This window comes from Glycine max, chromosome 1 (assembly GCF_000004515.6).
Source record: "Glycine max cultivar Williams 82 chromosome 1, Glycine_max_v4.0, whole genome shotgun sequence".
Lineage (NCBI taxonomy): Eukaryota > Viridiplantae > Streptophyta > Magnoliopsida > Fabales > Fabaceae > Glycine > Glycine max.
In genome coordinates this window covers 50,452,044-50,477,043 of record NC_016088.4, presented here as the reverse complement: position 1 = coordinate 50,477,043, position 25,000 = coordinate 50,452,044, and the positions used below count along the sequence as shown (strand labels likewise).

General features: G+C 31.2%; 2 protein-coding genes across 5 annotated transcripts; one reads left to right on the top strand and one right to left on the bottom strand.

Annotated features, from left to right (window-relative positions):
* Positions 1 to 3,806: 3,806 nt before the first annotated feature.
* On the top strand, positions 3,807 to 8,908 carry LOC100785182 (protein PIN-LIKES 3). 3 transcript variants are annotated; one of them, XM_006573443.4, is made up of 11 exons: positions 3,807 to 3,946; positions 4,291 to 4,467; positions 4,575 to 4,654; positions 4,753 to 4,877; positions 5,805 to 5,926; positions 6,081 to 6,308; positions 6,841 to 6,933; positions 7,130 to 7,230; positions 7,789 to 7,841; positions 7,948 to 8,133; positions 8,585 to 8,908. In XM_006573443.4, the coding sequence occupies exons 2-11, from the start codon at positions 4,333 to 4,335 to the stop codon at positions 8,707 to 8,709; spliced, it is 1,248 nt and encodes a 415-aa protein (XP_006573506.1). In that variant the 5' UTR covers positions 3,807 to 3,946; positions 4,291 to 4,332; the 3' UTR covers positions 8,710 to 8,908. The 3 variants fall into 3 exon arrangements, with proteins under 3 accessions (XP_006573506.1, XP_003517114.1, XP_014630979.1); XM_003517066.5 differs by lacking the exon at positions 3,807 to 3,946 and adding an exon at positions 3,953 to 4,154; XM_014775493.3 differs by lacking the exon at positions 3,807 to 3,946 and adding an exon at positions 3,953 to 4,194.
* Positions 8,909 to 14,751: 5,843 nt separating this feature from the next.
* On the bottom strand, positions 14,752 to 21,149 carry LOC100784657 (diacylglycerol O-acyltransferase 2-like). Of its 2 annotated transcripts, NM_001312657.1 has the most exons (9): positions 20,759 to 20,949; positions 20,610 to 20,684; positions 20,424 to 20,509; positions 20,105 to 20,211; positions 19,864 to 20,019; positions 19,100 to 19,186; positions 16,927 to 17,024; positions 16,136 to 16,223; positions 15,212 to 15,313 (listed from the first exon to the last, which is right to left on the bottom strand). In NM_001312657.1, the coding sequence occupies exons 1-9, from the start codon at positions 20,947 to 20,949 to the stop codon at positions 15,212 to 15,214; spliced, it is 990 nt and encodes a 329-aa protein (NP_001299586.1). The 2 variants fall into 2 exon arrangements, with proteins under 2 accessions (XP_040871942.1, NP_001299586.1); XM_041016008.1 differs by lacking the exon at positions 19,864 to 20,019 and having other exon boundaries at positions 14,752 to 15,313; positions 20,759 to 21,149.
* Between the last annotated feature and the right edge of the window lie 3,851 nt (positions 21,150 to 25,000).

The following is a 25,000-nucleotide window of genomic DNA, read 5'->3' as shown; positions in this document are numbered from 1 at the left end:
ACCAAATGAAAGCTGGTGGACATGTAACACTTCAAACGAATCACACCAGAATGAGAGAGATCTAGATGTTGTACAGGTATGGGAATGTACAATTGACAATGACTTAAAGAAATTAATTAGTACTACCTATACTAACAAGATGCATTTACTTTTTAGTTGCCTATCACTTGAGAACTCCATGGTTAAGCATGCTTGACTTGAAATAATTTTGAGATGAGTAACCTTCTAGAAAGTTTTCTAAAAAAATATGCGAATGAGGACAAAACACACGGAAAAGTCTTGTGTTATTAGTCGGGCAATATCAAGTTGGTTGTCGAAGTCTTGAAAAAGATTACCTGCAAAGGATTCATACTAACAAGGATTGTTGAGTGAAATGTTACCGTATAAAATACCACAGTGTGAGAGTCGACAACCAAGAGCGAGGACCTCAAATTAAGAAAAAACAAAGTTATAAAAACAATAAAATATAGAATATGTAATTAATTTAAAATTGAAAACAATAGCTTTATTATTTTGAGAAAAATATATCAAATGATTTAATTACTCTTATAAAATATATATTATCGTGATATATTATTATTTTTGTCTCTTAATGATCAATAAATAAAATAAAATGTATTATTGTTATTTGTTCAAAATAAATTATATTTGCTTTGAAAAATTAGAAAAAGTGCCATATGAAAAAAATAAAAATCAATAATATGACAATAATTGTATAATCATTTATATATTATTAATTGAATATTTAAATTTATTAAAATATAAAAAGGACTATATATTCATTTTTATAGTAAAAAATGTAGAATCATTCAAAGATGTTATTAATTAAACATTTAAAAATTAAATTGAAAATACTATTCAAATTAATATTCCCACCATTAAAAACTATTAAAATATGATTAAAGCAAACAATATTTATAAATAAGTTAAAAAAGTAATTACTTATGTTATATTAAAGTAGATTTTTATTTTATCTATTAAACAATTTGCAATTTGATGATATTCGGTCAAGTATAAATCAATTCTTTTATATTTATTTTAAAATATATTTAATATCAAATAATTTTTACATTAACCTTTTCAAATTAATTATCTTAACAACAATTTTGTTAAAACGATTTCAGTCAAAATTTGAAATGAATACCACTTGAAAAAGAACAAATATATTCTTGGCCGCCAGCTATTTATTACGTTTCAGCTTATCCTCGAGCATACATGCATGCATCAGTAACCAACCATCACCATCATTGAATATATAAGCGTGGTGGGTTAATATGGCAATATATATATATACTGTGGAAATTATTGTCACATACTGATCATTAGATAACCCAGCGGTCACAGTAAGGTAACGTTCTCTCCATCTTTGTCACATCAATGTGAATGTCTTTACACTCTACATTACAGTCTCTACACAGTTCTAGTTCTGGTTCTGGTTGTGGTTGGTAGACCATGTTATGCTGTCATGCATGTGTCTGTGCCCAAGTGGTTCCTCATTGCAAAATTTCAAACTTTCAAAGGATAATAAAAGTAATGAACCACAACGATCGGTCTAGTGGAAGAGTCCAAATAATATCCATGAAGGATGTGTTTGGTTCAGAAGAAAGAAAAAAATAAAAAAAAATTTATGTTTGACCTATGAGATTTTTATATTTTATTTTAATTAAAAAAATTCTCTTTTATTTAAATACATCAAAGTCATAGGTTTAAATTTTCGTAAAAAAATAAAAATAAAAATAATGCAACATGAAATATGCTTCACGGGTTTTAGCATAATATGGCTGAAAATGAGAGAAGGTTGATTATTAGGTTAACCGTATAAATATATCCTAGCGTAACAGTCAACAAGCCATCAATTCTAAATAAACCAATCATTGATGAAATTTTCTTCACATTTTTATATTCTTTATATTTAAAAATAGCTAGCATAGCAAAAACTATTTTTTCAGATCAGTATTTTAACTAATGCATTGAATAAGATAAGATTTGAATAAGACTTTACTTAAAAAATCAAGTTAATGACTTGTTGGTACACGAATTGGTATTTATTTTTATAAATTAAATTCATATTAGATAAATTTTTATAAATTCATTATAAATAAAATTGAAAATAATTAAATATTTTTAAATTTGAAAATTATATTTAAAATTTATGATAATTAAAATAGTTTAAATTTATAATAACTTATGATATTTAAAAATAGTCTTATATTGCAATTTAAATTATAATATAATGCTATTTTAACTATTAATAATTTCTCTGTTAAAAACATATTAATAATTTCTTTAAAAAATTTAAAATGTAATTTAAAAATAAATATAAAAATATAAATTAAATTACGGTTAATATTAAGTATATAAATAGAAATCAAAAGAATGATTTGAGACTATTCATATTTTTTTTAGTTAACTACAAAGTAATATAATATATGAAAATATATTTAAAAGGGAGAATGATTTTTTTAATAAACAAAAGTCTAATTGAAATTTGAAAGAATAGAAAATGAAAGAAAGTGATATATTTTAATTCTAGTATAGAAGGAGATAATTGTCTCGATTCCATTTTTTATTGTGATATCAGATGACTCAGATATTCTATAGTTTTTCTGATACTTTTTATCGCTGGGCCTTGAGCCACACTATTTTAATTTTATCATCACTGTACCTATCATGTCTTTCTCATCTTATTCATCAGCCTAAGTAACAGATGGTTTGACTGACAAAACAACACAAATCATTGCTGCTTGCTCTTTTCTTGTTTACCCTTAGCTTCACTTTATGATTAAAGGTAACAAGATAGCAAGATTTGTTTGAAGTTTTTTAATGGTTAAGGATGCTGGCTTATACATCCTGCATCTAAATTATTTTTTCTTACATTATTTGTCACATTTTTTATTTTTATTTATCTTTGTTTTTTTCCCTCATACACTTCTGGATGTTTAACTTTTAAGAAATATTAGCCACACACGATTTATTATTATCTTCATCTCATATCTTAAAATATTTTATTCTTTTTTCTTTAAATCTCAAAAAAATTGATGGCTTAGGATTTTAGAGTTTAATTAATTTTTTCCGAATTAATTAATGTCAAGTGTTTGTGTTCACTTTCACTGACAAACTTCAGGGACCAATAAGCATCAACAATAGTAGGAAAGACGTGTTTATTATTATTATTTATTTTGATTTGCTTAACCAGAAACAAAACTAAATTATTGCCATTTGCAAATGCCATATCTAGTGGCAATATTATTATATTATTAATTACATTGGTTCCCTTCCAATCATCTAGAATCCGCGTGTCTATGTCATCTCTCTGGCATTATTGCCAGGTCATATTTTTTTTCTTCCTATTCGGTGTTTATTACCCTCTTCTCCTTATTAAATCTGATAGAATGAATTAAATAGCATCTAGACATGGCAAAAAACTAGTATTTGTGTGTATTCACTTGAATTCGTTCCGACTTTGACAGAAAATATCCGAGTTGATCGGGTATTAATTCGGATTCAAATTTTTTTTTATAATCAAAAGTCGAATACGGGTATGGGATTACGAGACCCGTCCCTAATCGGAATTCGCCCCACCACTTAAAATAAAAGCATAGAATTTCTATTAATAGTTAATTTTATTTTAAAATTTTTATATAATTTAATATTATTTTTTTAATTATTTTTGTAAAAACACGTACTATAATAAATTTATTGATATATAAGTAGTTAAAAATAAATATTTAACAATCAATTTATTTTTCTAAAATCAAATTTTTAATATTTTTCTTACAAAAAAAATTATTTTTTTAATTTGAATCGTGTATGTGACGAGATCGAGGAACCTGACGGCCCGTACCCGCCCCGCCCCATTGCGTCTAGACTACATCTCGTTCAGATATATAAGATTATGGCCATTGGCCAATATATGCTTATATATGTTAGTTGAATTTTATCACGGGTACTTTTTATTTCTTTGGTTTTATCTGTTCTTTTGTTCTATAGTTATGTTTCTTTTGTCTATATGATATATAATCACTGTATTCATATAGTTCTGTCTGAAGAGAAGAGTTATGATATATTAAATATAATAAGTGGTTTTTTTCTTCTTCATTTCCACGTTCCATCAAATGAATATGCTCTTTACAGTACAGCCAAGTCATCATAACGTATGTTGGGGAGTTCTTATAGTACTAGGATGGATCTGAAGTTTGTGTTGTTCAAGATCTGTGTGGTTTTTTTTTTCATTGTTGTTTGCTTAAGATATATTTGCTTTACTAAAGTAATTTTTCTCTTTGCGTGTAGGATTAATAATTAGCTCATAGTTTTTTTGGAAGAGTTGTGAAAATGGGACTTGTGGAGCTTTTTGGGGTGGCATCTATGCCCGTGATCAAAGTACTACTAATCACTGCTGTTGGCTTGCTTCTTGCACTGGACAACGTAAATTTGTTGGGAAAAGATGCAAGGATACAAGTGAATCATGTAACTCCATTAACACTTAATGAAGTCTTTTCCTCTTTTTTCTTATTTTTCATTTGTCTTTTATACTTACATATCTTATTGACAGCAGTGTTTCATTTATATGACAGCTTGTGCATTATGTGTTCAATCCTGCACTGGTGGGTGGCAATTTGGCCGACACGATTACTTTTGAGAATGTTGTTTTATTGTGAGTATTATTGATTTTGTTCAGAATTTTGGTAATAATTTGAGGATTCGCTTTCTTCCTTTGAACTAGGTTTCTAACAATTTTTGGTTGTGATTTAGGTGGTTCATGCCGGTCAATATCCTCTTGACGTTTATAATAGGCTCTGCCTTAGGATGGATCCTTATCAAATTAACAAGGGCTCCCAAACACTTGGAAGGGCTAATAATGGGTGTCTGTTCTGCAGGTAGAATTTTCTCTTCAAAATTAATGAATCCTGGAAGCCTAACATGTAATCTGTGTTATGTTTTCACTGTTTATTTCCCCTGAATTTTATTATTGAATAGTTAATACCAAAGAGTGTATAGACCTTCTTTGCTACATGGGTTACTGGCATTGAAAAGTGTATCTGAGCAATCTTGAGGAAAAAATTCATGGACACTTCCCTTGGTGTCTACATCAAGAAAGAGAGGAGAGATAAGTGATTGGTGATGAATATGGTAGACCAAAGAGATAAAGAAAAATTGAGAGTGCCATTTAGGTATTTTAACTGTTTAAGTGTTCATAAATCAACATCAAGAAAAAAGAGCTATGGACCTCTATTGGTGTCTACACCAAGAAAGAGATAGGAAGAGATGAGAGATAGGTGATGTGAAGTGATAGAAGAGAGATAGAGAAATTGGGAGTATCAATCAGGCGTTTAGACTGTATAGGTGTTTAAAAATCAGAACTTCTTAAGGAAAAAAAATTCATGGACACCAAGAGAGAGAGAGAGGAAGAGAGGAGATATAGTGATTGATATAATTAATGATATAATGTGATAGAAGAGAGATAAAAAGAATTTGCGAGTGTCAAAATCAGGTATTTGGATTGTTTAGGCGTTCACAAATAAGCACTCCAATCTTATATGGTGTGTACATTTACTAATTTTGCAAACAAAGTAACTAAGCAATAATTGGGATTCCAAATATTCTCCAGTTTCTGAATGAAATGAAAGGCCTTTAATTAACTGTAGACATGAAAGTTGCACAAAAACTTCTAGCTTCTTGTTGTCCTGTTGCTGCATGCTATTATTTTTGAAATGTTTTATATTTTCTCTAAAGCTCAAGCTGTAGCATCGGTTCTTGCCGGATACATCTTGCGGTTAAGCTTATTTTCAGACTTACATGAACAGGAAATTTAGGAAACTTGCCTATAATCATTATCCCGGCTATATGTAAAGACAAAGGTAGTCCTTTTGGAGACTCCAATGTCTGCTATCAATATGGAATGGCTTATGCTTCACTTTCTATGGCGGTTTGTAACTTCATCAGCTTCTTTTAGATTAATTCTTAACTTACAATAATGGGTATAAATGTGAAGTTTTCCAACCAAAAACTGAAAATAATGAAAACGTTTATTTGGCTATATATTTTTGTTTTCTGAAGTGGTATTCATTTGTAAACTGTAGGTTGGAGCTGTTTATATATGGACTTATGTCTATAACATAATGAGAGTTTCCGCAAGTGTAGTACCAAAAGATGCTTATAGAACTAGCTCCTTCAGACTGGAGGCTTCAGGAGAGTTCCTAGAATTCTTACCAGAGGAAGAATCCTCAGAACCTGAAAATCCATCAAAGGACAACATGGATGATTACACACTTCTGCTTTCTTCAATTGAATCTGAGGAGAATGTGAAGGTTGCTACCGATAACCCAATAACCCCTTTCAAAAGATATCTTGTACTAATCAAAGGGAAATCATGATTTTAGAAATTAGTATAGTTTCATATACTAGCATTATAATTAGAAAATTCAACTACAAAGGGCCAACTTTTATATAGTGCTTATCTCAGAAATCTCATTTACTATCACAATCTATACTTAAAGAGAGTAAGCAATAAAGGGAGACACCCAAGTTCTTGTTTCCTAATTTTTCTCTTTCTCTTTAGCCAGTGTGACAGTTGACATAAAATGAATTCAAATTGAATGTAGTAACACATAAAATTGTAAATTGAATCCCTATCCCTCAATAAGTTGTCTACAAATTGCAAAATCCTTATAAGCATCACCTAGCATATTTACATTGATTAATCCTAAATTTATCTGTTTTTGTAGAACTCGTGATTCTAAAAATCATCGGAGCTTCTATCTTATGCAGGAGATCATTACATATCTAATGTTGAATAAATCAAATTACATATGCATCTGAGTTTCGGGTGTTTCATTGCAGTTACCAGTCTCAGCTAAAATCAAACACCAAATTGGAAAGCTTTTAGTCAACTCCAATTTCAGAGCCATATTTTCACCAGCAACTCTTGGAGCGGTATGATACAATGAACTGAACTTACGTTAGTGAAATACCGCCATGCAGATATAGTAATGTAAAATGCTCATACTATAGCCACCGTGATAACTTTTTAAGTATAAGCCCATTTATTGATTAAAATGGCCGCAATAGTTTCTTATGTTATTTTAAAAATATTCACCTATCAAATGAACATTTATTTTTGGCTATGCAGATTGTTGGCTTTATTGTTGGAGTAGTTCCCCAGATACGTAAATTGATGATTGGCGGCGATGCTTCACTTCATGTGATTCAGGACTCAGTTACCATGGTTGGGTATGTATGCATCCCAAAACTTGTTTTTGATTTGAAATTACACAAGGCCGTCGGGAGTAGTTATGTGTTTCCATTTTTTAATTTCAATTCTAATTTTAGTACCATATATTTTAATCTATATATGTAATATTACAAATTAAAACATATCAAAGGATCATAAGCAATCTAATAAAGTAATAAGACATAAGAAATAGTTAACTTCAAGAATCACAAAAGATAGAGAAAGTCTTGTATAGACACAATCCAGTAATAATGCTAGAAGCGGTGAGGGCATCTTAACTTCATAATAACATTACTAATCTGATATTTCATGTGTTAAAAGTGATGGTTACCTGATCATAGATCACATGATTATATAAACTTTTTGAAGCAAAAAAAAAATACTACATTCAACTAATTTTATAAATTTGAATACACCAATCATTAAAAAACTTATACTTTAGAAAATTCTAACATATGACTATGATTTCTTGCTTTTCATTGCTGATCATGAAATTCACTTTGAACCTTGTCCTGAGAGATTGTATTTCCTTACACTATCTTATTAATTACATGCAGTGAAGCAGCCGTCCCAGTTATAACCCTTATAATGGGAGCAAACCTCCTTAAAGGCAATAATTAATTCTTATATAGCCATGCTTTTTTTTTAAAAAAAATTTTATACTCCTCTTTGGCAGCTTATGAATAATTTTTCTTTCTTGGATTAATGGACCACAGGTTTGAAGGGAGCAAATACTTCGTTTTGGACAATTCTTGGAATTATAGTAGTTCGATATATTTTCCTGCCAATTTTGGGTATTCTAGTTATTAAAGGAGCAACACAGTTGGGTTTGGTGCAACCAGATCCCTTATATCAGTTTGTGCTTCTCCTTCAATATGCACTTCCACCAGCAATGGCTATAGGTATAATATCAAAGTTCTATACTTTTATTAGTTTTGGTGGGTTGAACGAGGTATATATTTTTGTTAGCTGAAATTTATTTAAAATCATAAAATTCGATAGATCTTAATTTTTATTTAATGACTAATGAATATTTTTATTTATGATTTTGTACGTAGTCCTAATAAAATAAATTGTAATAATCAACGGCAGAAAGTGAAATAAAAAGGGGTGTGTCAGAATATACATGTCCAATTGATGATCAATATGCATGCTCTTCATATCGATATGTATATATCATTATATTTCATGCATGACTTTCCCGATAGTTTTACATATAACGTAGACTTTGGGGAACGATTAATTTCTTTTTTGTATCTACTGTTTTCTTTTTCACCTTTGCAATTTGTTAGTAGTAGTAGATAATAAACTTATTTTGATATAACTATATATTCAAACATTCGCTTTCTGCAGGCACAATCGCGCAATTGTTTGGAGCTGGTGAAGGTGAATGTTCTGTTATCATGCTATGGACATATGCTTTGGCCTCAGTTGCAGTCACTTTTTGGACAACTTACTTCATGTGGCTTGTGGCTTAATTTTGTATTCATTGCTATCTATGGTTATTATTTATTTATTTTTAAATTTTGCCTTATAAGTATCTCTTTTCAGCCAGGGGTAGGAACTGCCTACACTATCTGTAGTTTTATACAAACTTCCTCAAATGGATGAAATAGAATATATGTGGTTACTCAAACATTAATTACTTTTTCAATAAATGATATAAATGGTTTACTATGTGTATGAATAGAAGATACTTTGCAACTTCGCCCTTACCAGATATGTAAATAAATCGAGTTGAACAAGACAATTGAAATTTAACTTGTGAAAAAAAAAATGTTTAAACTTAGACTCATTTATATAAACAAATCAAATCATGAGCTTTAACTTGATTTTTTTATAACAAAACTTGATTAAAGTTTTGAAACTTAAATTTCACTCATTAACTTATTTGTCATTTTTTTTATTGAAATTCTCTTTAAATAAAACTTTGTTTATTAATTTATTATTTAACATAAATTAAAATCACAACATATTATATTTTATAAGATGGTCTAAATTGAAGATGAAATCTTTGATGATAATTAACAATGTTGATTTTCCTTGAAGAAAGTTTATAGTTATATATTTAAAATATGACACTTGAAATTGATATTAGGTAAGTAGTATATATAAGATGATAATAAACAAATTAAAATCATGATTTTTAAAGTAAATATAATAAATAAAAATATAAAATTACAATTATCTCTCTCTCTCTCACACACACACACACACATATATATATATATATATATATATATATATATATATATATATATATATATATATATATATATATATATATATATATATATATTATTTACAAGTTGTTATCAATGTTAAACTTTGCAAATGACAATCTAGAATAATTAAGTTTAACTAAAGTGATCAAAATGGGTTGTTTAGCTTGACTTAACTTAGCAAAACTAAAAATATCGAGAATAATAGATTAAAAGAGATAAAAAGTTAAAAAAAATTCTTTAAAATGCTCTCATAAAATAAAACTCCCAAAAAAACGCTCTCATGAAAAAATGGCATTTGAAAATTTTCTCATTCACGATAATTATTTTAATTTATATATAAAAGATTAAATTTTAATATCTTTGGAAAGAAAATTTCCATAATTAAAAATAATATTATATCAAAATTAAAATTATTTGTCATAAATATATATATTTTTATGTTAAAAACATTTATTTAATACAATTTTTTGAATTTATTTATTATAAATTTTAATTATATAAAATAAGTATTTAACAAGCTAGGTTTGATTTAATTTGTTTGTCCTATACATTACACAATGATCCATGGAAGATATTATATTTGCCTTAACAGCAAAAGTTGTTTATTTGTGTTTTTTTAATTAAAATATATATAAAAGTTTTAAGATAACTAAATAATATTTATAACAGCTAAAATCTAAAAATATAATATTTTTATAAAAATTTAAAAATATTTTAAAAACTATAAATATTAGTATATTATTAAAACATATTTTTAATTTACCCGTTTGCAACTTTTTAATTTCGCAAGATATTTTTTTATCCATTAAATTAAAAACCAATCTCTCATACTTAAACACAAAATTAAATGCTCTGAGAAACCCAAACCAGTTAGAAATGTTGCTTATCCAATCGATCACTCGCAGACGCATGTTAGCTACATAGTGAAACCCCCGCAAGTGACGACAAAATGACCTGATAGGGTTTGTTCTACAAACTTATTCCAAAAAAGGGTCTCTTTTAAAATATTTTCTTTGGGGGGTCTGGTTTGTTAGGGTTTCGCCATTCTGGTTGGCGAAACACTTATTTCGCCATTCCTATTAGCGTATCATCATGCATCCATGTCAATCCAGTAGGTTCACAGCAGGTTCATGTGAGTACCATGGGTTTCGCCATCACCATTGGCGAAACACACTATGCATCCTTACACCATGCCCATGCATGACATGTCGACATTCCACTATCCACCATGGATTTCACCATCACCATTGGCGAAACGCGTGCTTGCATGTGCAATGTAGCAGGTTTCGCCATTACCACTGGCGAAACAAGGGCCATGCTAATAAAAATCATTAGCAACAAAAAAAATTCAATTATGATAACAAATTTGGAAAGATTAAAAATTGTTTATAATTATAAGATAATTGATGCTAATAAATGTATTAAAAATCATTAGCAACAAAAAAAAATCAATTATGATAACAAATTTGGAAAGATTAAAAATCGTTTATAATTATAAGATAATTAATGCTAATAAATATATTTATTTTATAGCATCATTGATGCTAAAATTGTTTAATCAAATATCTTAATTGATACTAATAAATACATTTACTTTCTTAGCATCAATTAAGAGATTTGATGAAAAATCTCTTAATCAAATCTCTTAATTGATGCTTAGAAAGCAGTGATAAAAAATCTCTTAATCAAATCTATTAAGACAAAATAGAAAAACAAAATTGTGTGTGATAGTAATGTATACAAGGAATAACAGCTCTGCAAGAGCACAATATGGTTCTAGATACTTCTAGAACATGGTGAGATAACAGAATTGTGGTCTTGGGCCTGGCCTAATGAGGACTGATGTTGTGTTATGGGTTGCTGTTATTTTTCTAATAATGTCAATTAGCTCTAGCTTGGAGAGATTGATAGTGAATAGACTTGGAGGAAGAGCCTTAGTGAAGATGTTTGCTATTTGATTGGAAAAAGAAACATGAAGCAATTGCATTAGACCTTGTTGAGCTTTTTCTCTGACAATATGACAATCAATGTCTGAGTTCTTATTAAGTTCATGAAAGATAGAATTAGCAGCGATATGTATAGCACTTTGGTTGTCACAATAGAACACTACAGGTCGAGAACATGTGATGTGTAGGTCTTTTAGTAAATAAGTGAGTCATTGTAGCTCACAAGTGGTGGAAGCAAGAGCTCAATATTTAGCCTCAAAGGATGAATGAGATATTGCCTCCGTTATTTCACAATTTTCAGGCACAATCCAATCCTCACCAAACTTTGTCATTCATGATGTCCTTTATATGATCGTGTGGGATACTATGGTAGATATGACATAAGGTACAACCTTTGGAGTCCTTCATGTGTTTTCTTCAATAATTGTGAAATTGTTCTACAATATATAATGTTAGGTAAACATACCATGGACAAAGTTGCAGAATGATGAAATTAGGCTTGTATAGATATAGTAAGAAGTTTGATTCTTCTCTACCAAAGTTGCTCTAAAGAATACAATTTATATTTTTTTAGGGTACCAATTAAAGTAGTTACTAAGAACCCCTATAGGTGTGAGTCAAGGAAATCCCAACATTAAGCATATCTACATTTAGAGATATCCAACTGAAGCAATGTCTTATAGGCTGCATGAAGGTAAGCTGAACTTAAAAATAATTAGTTATAATTTTTTTTGTTACAATATATAACTCAAGTGGGAGATTGTTAGAATTTTCTATTTCAATAATTAATGTGTACTAATATTATAAGATAATTATATTAGTTATTTATCATTAATTGATTTTATTTTATATGATCAAATTAAGAGAGTTCATTAAACAACTAATATAAAAGGGTTTTATTAATTATTGGAATAGAAAATTCCAACACCACAATTTAATTTTAATCTTATTTCCATTTGTAAACTGATTGATTCCTGCTCTATCATACACACTCATTTTTTCAACAAACCTTGTTGCTGAGACTCAAAGGCTCAAACTCCATTTTACAGAAAACCCAATAATCAAAATAGCATCAATCTCTCATCAAGCCACTATCTTTGTTGAAAAAAATTAGAGAGTAAAGGTGCATAATACAAAAGGGGTTAAAGGGCTGAAATGATTAAACACAACTGAAACGATAAACAACAAAAAACATACCAATCCTTCATCAATATTTATGTGCGTGCATGGTACAGTTTGAGCTCCATGAAACCAACACAAATGGAGATGAATGCGTGATTAGAATAGCGGAAAGAAGAGTGCCGGTGTCAAATCAACATGAGCATGCCGGATAAGAATTATTGAAAATAAAAAATGGAAAAGGACAAACCCGGATCTTGGAAAGGAAAAGAAAGGAAGTAGATATTGTTGAAGTTGAATGAAAGTGAAAAAGAGAAAAGCAAGCAAGATTGTGTTGGAGTGCTTAGTAGTGGGTGGAGAGATTTGATGCTAATAAAGTAAATGTATTTAAAAATGTTTTACAGTTTAATTGTTAACTGCATTTTGATTTAGGCTTTCACTCTATATTTGGTTTTATAGAGTTTTCTCCCTGTAAATTTTGGAGAACTTCTATCTCAAAACTATCCTTGAGTAAATTGGAGAACAAACCTATTATGTGATTGACTTCAAAAGCCCTCAAGTTGTTCGGTGCATTTAGTTAATTCCTCCATGTCAATTTGGGTTTTTTTTTTGTTTTTTTTAACAATAGTCTCTATGATCTTGTTTCTGAATTTTATTGTTTCAACATTTGATGTCTTGTGCTACTTTCTGCTAGTTAGAATTGCTAGAGCTATTCAGCCAATTTATTGTTCAATGAAAAATGCTAGCGACACTTTCTTCCTAACACTCTCTCTTTATCCACCTCTGCCACCATCACTGTATCATGCAGATAAGTCTGTGTTGTTGATAATAGTTCTAAAAAAATAGAAAAGATTAAAAACTATCAAGAAAATCTTGGTCCCTTATCACAGTGAATCTTATTTAATTTGCTATGTGATATTCAGAGGCATTACACATGCATTTGGATCTTTGAAAAAAAAGCTTTTGTTCCCTTTGTTTCTAGGAGGATTCCTGATTCTCCTTTCTTACATCTTTTATTAAATTATTCTCATATCAAATTTGAGTTTAGGCTAGGGGTGGGAGCCCCGTACTTTGGGATTATTCAAACTAAATGGAACCAACAGAATTGCTTTAATTCATGCAGTGAAGTCATTTATGAACTGTTTATTTAGCTTCTGTTATTCCTCTCCCAACTTATTTTCTTTTGTTCTGTTTCTAAAGAACAATACAATTTTGTCGTAGGATGACCAAGATAGAACAATTGAGAAGTTGACACGGCAACTTGACAGAGGTCGAAGGAAGTGTGAAGTCTATAGGTCCAACTTGCTGTCGATTTTAAAAGATATTGAAGAGCAGAAGCTACAATTATCAGTTAAAGTCCAAAATATTAAGTTAGAAATGAAAGATTGAATTGTGATTGCCATTAATGGAGTTGATGCATGTAATTCTTTCATGTAGGTTGACCCTCTTGCGAAGCATTTTAGTAGGGTGCCTGTGTAGTGAAAAGTTAAGAAGCTGCCAAGAGGGAATTTCTAACCAGTTTTTTTTTTGGATAACAATGTCTGACCAGTTTTAGTGAGGGATGGGTTCACTGGTTTTCAAATATTCAGATTTATGAGAAATTAGTTTTTGTTAAGAGAGGCAAATTTACTTCGTTGATATACGCCAAAGAAATTAGTTTTTGACTACCTAACTGATAATATTCTTGGTGCAAATAATAATAATAATACCTCTTGTCATAATACAAGTAATAAAATGTAACATTTTTTTTATTCTAATTATAAGAAATATAATTATTTTATTGTTAAATTTTTTTTACACATGAAAATATATATTTTTTATTTCCTGTCAGAATTAAATATTGCTTAAAGGTAGGATTGTAACTTATCTAGGAATAAAATATGAGATTAATTATTTTTTTATTTTGTAACTATTATATTATTTTGTAACATGTGGGATATCTTTTTTTTCCTCCTGTATTTCCAATATTAAAAAAATTTATGCGTGAAACATACGCTCCCCGAGCCTTGATAATTTTATCTTTACTTTCTACTTCTATATATCAAGAATCCAATCACGTGCATATTGAATAGTGTTGGATCAATGGGTTATAAGAGGGGGTGGGGGGAATCAGAAATTATCAAAAATTGAAAGAATATTAACATCTTGTCAATATTATTCCCCAAAACATTCATTAAATCACATTACATACACACACATATACATACATACATACATATATATATATATATATAGTGAATCCTACATATTCTTTCTGTAATTAGATTGAATCAGGTCAGATACAAGATTGTTAAACCTAGTTCACGAGCCGACTCAATCAGATATATACAAATTCAACCCAATCAAACCTTTGTTTTTTCCCTTGAATCAGGGAGTTGCTTCGGTAATATATACCTTGATCACCACTACTTTGTATTATCATTTCTTATTATTCTGCTAGCCGTGGCAAAGGTTCCCAGACTGAAATACTTTGACAACATCCAGCATATAAAGGCTAGGCATATAAATGTGTCCATGAACTGAAATAGATACCCTAACGAAAGGTAGCTACTGCCCTATTTCTCATTATTATTCTATTTCATTCCCAAGATGATAGTTGGTCATTTTCATTCACCAACTCCATCCCCAAAAGGAATAAAATAAATAAATAAAATAAACCAATGAAAATATGGTACAATATTAAGGCCTTGTCAAACTATTCTTAACTCAAGGTTTGGATAGCCAGCCCGAGCTTTGTGCCTTTCAAAGAGATCTTGAAGTGCTTCCACAAACAGACCATGTATCTTGGCAACCTAAAAGCAGGTTTAAATAATGAAAGAGGTCAGAAATTCAGCCAGCTGAACCCCACATCTGCAGATATCATCATACAGTAAACAAGAATTCCCATCTAGAAACAATTTATCATATTATGCTAATCTCAAGTCATCATTTTTACGTATTGGTAGTATTGATAATTAAGTCTTCAATTATGAAAGTATACAAACAGGTATTTCATGAATTGAACGGATAATTTTAAGTTTTAACTTTTAAGTATTAGAGATATATACAAAAAATATACATTAAAAAAACATCAAGAGAATGTTAGTTTTACTGATTAAAATATAAAATTCAAACATTTAAATTTTTTAGTTTTTTTTTTTTAAAATACAAAGATATAGTTTAGTTAATAGAAGACTATTTAACTAGTGATTTGAAAATTCCCTTATGCCTAATGTTAATTGAATAAATTTAATCATTGATTAAATAAAACAAGGAAAATAAAAGTCTCCTTTGAATGAATAATTAACTGACAAGAAAATAATATTGGTTGTGTTTGATATATAAACCCAGAAAACTTGTAATGAGGGTTATCCTACTCTCAAGAAGGAAGATTATAGTTTGTCATATAGGGGTGATTGCATGTTACTCAAACACTTCAGCGAAGGAAAAGACAGGATAACGATCAAACCAGATGTAAGTTTCTTATGTAATTACTCCGAATTCTCTCCACTGCCATCTTAGCAACAAGTTAACAAGTAATAAAATTTTATGAGGCATTTTAACTTAGGAGAGGTTCTAAATTACTGGATCCTTGTGAATCCTATTTAATATAAAGGCTGTCCAATAGCACATACCTCCTCGGTGGTTGGTTCTCGGTTTTTGTCAACCTCAATTGGTCTACCCACAACCACATGCATTGGATGTCTGAACGGTAATGGAGACCTGAAAAGGATATAACAAAATGTATTTAAAAAAGAAGAAGCTACTAGTGATTTCAGAGAACAGCGAATTCCATGCTCACTAGTTTAGACTCTATCCTTCTATACCAATAAATGGCTATTCTCCTAGATTAATTACTCAATGCTGCATAAGTGCCTTCAATATAGAATAAATGTTTTCACACCCACACACAAAAAGCTTGCAAGTTATTAAAAAACTGATCACATTTAGCAAATATTTTGAGCTTATTCCCTACGAAACTTGAACTATTCACTTTTCTACTGCTCCTATACATATTAGGTGCCAATTCCTTTTGTTATTAAATATATAGGAAACCTATTAGGTGAGAGCATGAAATAAATTAATCTTGATTATGCAACCAAAATTAATGGTTCAGATTAAATTTAAGTAAAAATTTTCAGCCATCTTTCTGTAGTTGTATAGCCAAAATTAACTTCTCGCACCTAATACCTTTGTTAGACAATCCCTACATAACATTTTGAATGTGGAAGGTATGGTTTCACATTTTAAAATTGAATATCATTATATTGTTTGTTTCATCCTCTCCAATTTAATCAATTTCACAGCCTCAACTTCCAGCACAAAGTATTAGTTAGATTCATTCCTTTTTGAAGGACCCTTAGCAACTTTGCTGGTGAAAACAGCAGTAATGAGAAAAAGCTGCAGGTTGACAAAAGAAACACACCCAAAAATTCCCCAAAAACATATTGGGGTGAACTTGATAGCCCTTGCAAATTTCAGAAATAACTTCCCACCTGGTTTCCACCACTTATAGACATTTGACTGCAAAAAATAATACCAAAAAGGATAATTATCTTCAAATTGTAATGTATGTGCAAAGAAAATATCACAACAAATAAAGTATCTATAGTGGTGAGAAAACACCCACAGCCACAATAAGAATCTACTGCTATAGGTCTCCAAATGTCACTGATAGCCACAGAAGTCCCAAACAACTAGAGGTGCAAAACCATTGGCACTTTTATTAAGCCCAGATATATTACAAATTTGCATAACTTTGTGCAATGTGTCATGATGAGGATGCCCAAGTTACAATGCCAATTCACATATGAACTAAGTGCAGTGGGTGAATTAACGTGTGGCGGGAATTACAGGATCTAAACATAGGAGATACAGACAGTAGTATTCTGCAAAAAAGGTAGAGGATAAAATTGAGGAATTCTGCACACTAGCACTAGCAGAACCATCTCTTGGAATGACAAGATTTGTGAACCTGTACAATTCATCATGTCCCAGAGTGCCCTCCAGCAGCACTTTACAGGAGTCCTATGATTTAAAAAACAATGGAAGGGAAGAAATTCAACGGAATTATTATCTTGAGAAAATTTATAAACACAAGTTCTTAGTGATCATGTCAGGAACAAGGAGTAAATTGTCGAGGACCAAAGAAGTGTGTAAATAAACAGGGGAAGAAAAATATGAAGAATCAGTTGATTTATGAACAGAACTTGCCCATTCCCCATGACAACTTGATCAGATCTACACAAGGGAGTGCTTTGAATTGGGTTGCATGGGACAGATATGACATGATGGGTGGTGCAAAAGTCAAGAATCCAGATACCAAGTGTGAGCCTCAAAGCCAGTTAGTAAGGCCTGTAACGATTGTGGAGATGCAGCAATTGATTGCTTGTGACTTTGGTCAGCATTTCTACAATACTGGTGTGAAGGAACAGCTTCAAACTATGGAAAGGGGCATCGGACATGGAATGAAAGCATTAAGATAGAGTATCGAAGGACCATTGACTAGCAAAGGAAGAAACATAGCAAAAAGGAAAAGTGGGATATTAGAGGTCCCAGTCGTTGATGATAAGTGATAACAGATGGAGGCCTCGTGTCCTGTCTTGTGACATTTGTCAATGGAATGAAGACTGAGGCCAGAGTGTCCTTCACTTCATCCATGTGATTAGCCAAATCTGCCACCACAGTCAGTCACCAGTAGGAAACCAATAGCTAGCATATGTTTGAGCTTTCTGTGCCACCTACAACAGAGGTGGTTGAGCTGAAGTTGGAGCTGGTGTAACATTTGCCTAGATCAACTTAATGATAGAGAGATGCTTGTGCTTTGCCATTTGAGCTTTGTGAGCTAGTAAAAGGGATTCAATCTCTGTGATTGAAATCGGATCAAAACAACTTAGCAGAGAGGTGACAAATGAGTCATACTCATTGGGTAATCCACCCAAAACAGCATCTAGGTGATCAAGAGGAGAGACAGGGTAGGGTCTCCAATAGGCGCTAGTGCATCAGAAATGAATTTCATCCAAAGTAGAAAGTCAGATTGATTTGCCTTTTTTATGTGACAAAATTCTAGACAAAACTAATGTGATTTTGCATGAATGAGAACATGGAAGTGAATGTGCCCCTCCTCCCACAGTCCCACACTTGCCGAGAATGACAGAATCCAACTACACAAGCTCAGAGAATCAGATAGAGAAGAGAGAAGCAATGTAGAGGGACAGAGTCTTGTGGATCCCACTCCAAACAAGCTGGACTCACTCTACCAGTTTCACAATCATCTTTTGTGTTAAAGTGGGATGAAATGAAAGAATTCACCATGAAGCGCTAAGGCCACACATCACAGCTTCAACTTGCTATTGCCATAGAAGGAAATTGTTATAATCAAAGTTTGATTGGAATTGAAGAGGAAAACATCACAGGAATCACAGAGGAAGCCATCATGAATGAGTCCATGAATTAAAAAAAGGAGCTCTATGATGCCATATTAGAAACTATCTTTCCTGATATCAGAGTATGAGAGGAAGAAATGTAGAGAGAGAGAAACAAATTACAAATGATTGTTGAATTGTAAACTGAAATCTGATTCCATCGGAAATAAATACCTGACCAAAGCAGAAGACTGGAACCAAAGGTTTGCCTTTCACCATTGCTACGCGGACAAATCCTCTTCTTGCCTTAAGGAAAGCAATCTACAAAGTAAAGAGTTCAAGTTGTGTTGTTACATCTATGAAATAAATATACATTGAATAGAGCAAAGTCATTCTTAAAAGACCCATTTTATGTATAGATCATTTCTACCTATATTTACAAACTAAAAAAAATTCAACATGACCCATAAACAAAGCTTCTTGGACAGTATCCATTTAGTAGAAGAAACATGATTGGAGGAGGATAGAAGACAAATTTATACATATACTTTCTGTATTCATATTTGTGCATTAGCCACCAGTTTTTCACACCAATTCAACAAGATTTTACTTATCACAACTGGACACAACTCAAGGGTGATTGACATGTCAGCGTGCAGGAAATACACTATTTCTGGTTATTGATCCTAAAAATCAGATCACAAATGAAGTAAATGAACTTCATTTCTCTTTCCTCCATCAAGACTATATTGAAATTAGATATGGAAGATAATAGGAAACAATAACTAATATACTATTGAAAAATTGAAACACACACAGTTCTTAGTTGAGCCCCATTGATACAATAGCTGGGAAAATTCTCTGCACCAGCTGTTGTATTATTAAACTTGGCATCAATAACAATCCTATATGTAGAGGAAAATAAAAATAAATTCATTTAGTCAAAAGAATAAATATATCACATAAGCATTGAGTAAGAGGAATGAAAAGCAATACACCTCAGTGCCATGCTGCATGTGAAATGCTTCTTGCACTCCACCAGGTATTAAAATGCAACTATGGCCAGATGCTAACAGGGAGATAAAATTTTTCTTTGTTGCTGGTGTAAGACCCAACCATGTCCATAAGTGTCTCAAAAATGGTGTGTAGAACACCTATCCATTAATGTGAAGAAAAACTTGAAATGAAATCCTCAATTACCATAATTCATCTTTACAGAGTCCCAAGTACAAGCTTTACCGTGCTGCTAGCAAGAACTTTAACTTTTGGAAGAGGCATGAAACCTGTGTGGTCAGCCAATGCAACAATGCCAATTGGCAAAACTGAATGTGGTTCATACCCAAAAACTGCATGTTGGGCACACTGTTGTTACAATGAAAGAGCCACGAACAAAAGATACAAGTAAACAGTATTCCAATGACTTATTAGGCAAAATTATGCAGACAAATTAACTTCAAGACTCCATTCAAAATAGGAAACAGATTTTATGTTTCTTCTAATTTATGTTTCCATTTCAAGAGAGTTCATCTTAGGCAGGGAAAAGGGAGCTCAAACAAACCATAAGCACGGTTAGGATCAAAGGCTTTCATATCCTCTACGTGAAGCGTGATCGGAAAGTAATTGCAAGCGTGCTTGCATATGAACCTGAAATGTACCAAAATACCAAAAGTGAGATTTATGAGACACGGTAGAAAAAGCAAAAACTGTGAGCAAAAGGGTAACGAAGTGAAAAAAAAAAAACTACCTCGACAATCTTCGGCCAAATCTGCTCTTCTCGTTGATAGGAAGCACCATAAACCCAAAGAGAAAACCGAAAACCCTGCAACGCAAAAAGCCGAAACTCAATTAAATTGAACCGAGAAATGAAGAGCACGAGAGAGGTGGATAACGAACAAGAGCGATTTGGAGAGAGGAAGGAAGAACACGGCGAGGAGGATCAGGGCGATGTTGAAATGAATAGCTCCCAGCCACAGCACCATTGCTAGAATCGCGCTGAACAAGTTGGACGAATCACCAAATTCTTCTCTCCCGCTGATCAATTTCTCCGCCGCGGCTCCGCCGTCACTCACCGGTTCCGCCGCCATGCTCTGACCGCTGAGGGTGTGATGGAACGGCGTCGTCTCCAGGAACAAATTGTGGGAAGTGTAGGGGTGTAAAGCGTAAATTAGGCTCGTCACGTGCTTCGCTTAATCGAATAGAGTGATCCGTGGTAAAAGAATGAGAAAAGTTGCAGAAAAGGCTGGGAAAGGTTCAGTTATGTTGGCGCTGTGATCCAGTGCGGTGGGGAGTAGGTTCCCCAAAGGACACTCGTTATAAACGTAAATAACAAAGTTTTTTTTTATGGACGTAAATTTTTTTTTCATCGGTTTAGAGATTAATTATCAATTGGGTCGTACATTAATTTTGCTAGCGGTTCAAATTTAAAGTTGATTCAAAATTTTCATAAGCTTAATTCAACCCCTGCAAAACTGATTTGTTAGGCGAAAATTACTCCTATTTATATGATTTATCTTGATATTATCTTCATTCGAAATTTTAAGATGTTTCATTTTGTTTATAATTCTTCTTTCATGTGGACTCTCAACACATCCCTTTATGTGTAATTACACTTCCTCTCAGGTTCAAGATTATATGCTTAGAACGTGAAAATCATAAAAATTCATTAGGATAAACTCTGATATCATGTGAAAAAATAGGTTTATACAGAATCGCATGCACCAACAACACCAAGAGACTATTGTTTGCAATTCTATTTTTTAGTTGAAGTTTCCAATCTCTGCTCACTCACGTAATTGAATTTCTTGAACTGAAGTCCTTCGTAATTGCTCACGTAATTGCCCAGAACGGGAGAGCTGAATTGTCAAAGCCAAGATTAGGGATTTCATGTCACGTTATATGTTAGTTTTTTGTTTTTTACATTTTAATGTGAAATACTATACAACGTGAATCTAATTGAATTAAAGGACTGAAATTTTGGTATAAATCTAATGAATTGCATCTAGTGTCAATTGATCATGATATATATATATATATATATATATATATATATATATATATATATATATATATATATATATATATATATATATAAATGATGATTAAGATTGAAATCTCAATTCTTTGGTACATGTGTCTTTTTTTTTCTGTCTCACCCTTTTACGTTATCTAATTCTCCCAACCCATTTTGTTTCACCCGGAGTAGTGGAAAAAAAATAGATTCTTTATCCATGATTCTCCCAACCCCAATTCCGTTTCACGTACCTGTTCTCTCTCCCTTCTCACTCTCTTCCACTTATCACAACTTCAAGTTCCTCTCCCCCTTTCACAATTCCACTTATTCTATTTTTTTTCATTCACTTTTTATAATGGCTTGAGAATTGAAAACATTGCCACACGCATGTCAACAAATAAATATTTGAAAGCTCTAATTTTAGGAGTATTATGCCATAAACTCACCCTAATTTTATTTTAATTATGTTGTGTTGTAACACAAGCAATACATTCAACCTGGGTTTGGATTGAAAGAATAAAAAATTCTGAAAAATATGTCAATAAATTGATTTTCGTTGCAGTTTCAGTTTTGTTATAATTTGTAAACAAATGCATGGGTGGTGTGTTGCGTTTAATTGAAAGTAGCATTTGCTGTTGTTGCAATTGTGAAACAACGTTTTTAATTCCAATGCATTACTTCAATGAATGTTAGAAACAGAAACCCAACCATTTTTAAATGTAAAATTCCTACAATAAGACCCATTATGCACGTTTAAGAGGGGAGAAAACTATAAATTCTCTCACACATGTACTAGTCAATTTGAGAGCCTTAGATACAAGTTTAAGTAAGCATCCCTGTCCTCTTAAATAAAGGATTGACCTCCACCTTTCTAAGAAAACTGGTGGATGGAAACCATAGCAGCTTTACTTTTTAAGAAATTTAGTGCAGAAGACTGCCAAACTTCATATAAATGAATTCCAGGATCCACTTGAGTTCTAATTAAGCCATTCAACATTCAAAAAGTCGATGCTTTCAAAATTCACTTCTAGGTACCAGGACCATATCTTTCTCTTTTTTTTACTCCTAAATTCCTGCACCATTATCTAACAGGGGAGAGATAAAATGAATAACATTATTTTGACCATGATTAGTATATATTCTCGTAATTATAAAAGAGACCGAGAGTGAACAAAAATAAGTTTGAAAATGAAATTAAATAAGATTGAGACAATGAGCAAGCATTCCAAAGATTAACCTATTTTAATTAAGCATGTATTTTGATTAGAAACTGAGGTAGTATTATTTAACAATTTCTAGAAAATTTTCTTCAATAAAAGTATTTTTATGAATTTTTCATAACATCTTATCTCTTTCAATTTATCCTTTTTATCTTTATTCATAAATTGAATTTGAATATTTTTCTAAAAACATCATCTAGTTAAAAATATAATTTTATAATTTAATATAAATTATTTATCATAGTTTAAAATATAATTTTTATGTCAAAAATATTAATGTATTATGAATTTTAATTATAAAAAATTATATATTTAAACTATTTGATTATATAAAATAAATATGTATCCCAATTTATAAATATTCTTATACGAAAAAGTTGTTAATAATTTCTCTTTCACAATAAAATCCAAATATATTTTATGCAATAAAAAAAAATAGACGATAAAGATCGATGTCATATTTGTCATTCAGCAACATTAGATACCAACCAACATATGTTATAACATTTTTTTTATGTCACATGTTCTTTACTAAATAATCTTATTCAAATTAGATAAGATTATTTCGTGTAACAAAATTACAATTGTTTCACCCTCTTGTAGTTGAGGATATACACAAAAAAGAAAAGCTCGCTGTGGTCGATCTAGGGCCTGTTATACTTTATGTTTGCATAAGAATATATGGTGGGTAAAACACCTACATGCCTTTGGACTATTTAATTAGATGCATAAACTATATATGGATGATATCTCTATAAATTGTTCTTTGACAAAGGTAAGGTTTCTCAAAGCTTAATTAACAGATATAAGAGCTAGCTAGTTGTAAGTGTTCCATCCATGGAACCAGCAAAAAAGGTTACACTCCAAAATGCTCTTTGTCCTACAAACCCTCCACCTCCAAGTGATGGAAATGCTTCAAGCTTTGGGCATGCTAAACCACCACCCACTATACAACAAATCTTTCCCTAAAACACCACCAAGAAATGAATAACTCATTAATTAGTCATCAACTACAAAATACAAATACATCAGCATGCACTACCTTCGCCGAACTTGTTGTGTAGCTTCATCAATGTTATCTGAAAATGGTCGTCACGTCCATGAGGATCGACAAGTTATATATATTGCAAACTGATATGATGTGTACGGTACGCTAAAATAATTGCTTTCGATGTGTAATTAGGGGTGAGAATAGGACAGACCGGCCTAAAGGGACCTACGACCTAACCTACATAAAGTCTGACTTGAACTGACCTATTTAATTAAAAGCCTATTAAATAAAAAGGTTAGGCTCAGACTTTTTTAAAAGCCTATTAAATTAAATAAATTAGGCTTGGGCTTATTAAAAAACCTTATAAGCCTGATAAGCCGGCCTATATATATATATACTTATATTATTTTTTGGATACAATTAATTTTTTTTTTTTGAAACTATCAGACTTTGATTCTCCATAACTTTTATTCCTATAATCAAGGACTTTAATTACAATTTAAATGTGAGTTATGTGTCATTTTATATTCCTCATTATTTTGATTGACTTCCCTTTTTCTTTAACTTTTCTGTTACGTTCCTACTTCATAAAATATTAAATATTTATTGCGAAGAAAGTTTTTAAAAAGGCTATCAGGTTAGGCCAGACTTTTAAAAAGGCCCGGTCGAGTCAAAATAAAAGTCTTTGATAGGCTATAAGTCAGGCTCAGACTTCAAAGATTCATTGTAGGCTAGGCTTAGGCCTTTCAAAGCCTGACCTGACCTATTCTCACCCTATGTGTAATATAGCAATCACCTTAGTTTAATTTGTGATTGCTTAGTTTGCTATGCTTATATAATAATATATAATACTTAGATACCTTCTTCAAAAATTAATTTATAGCGTCTTTTTTTTAGGGAAATTAAGTAGGTCC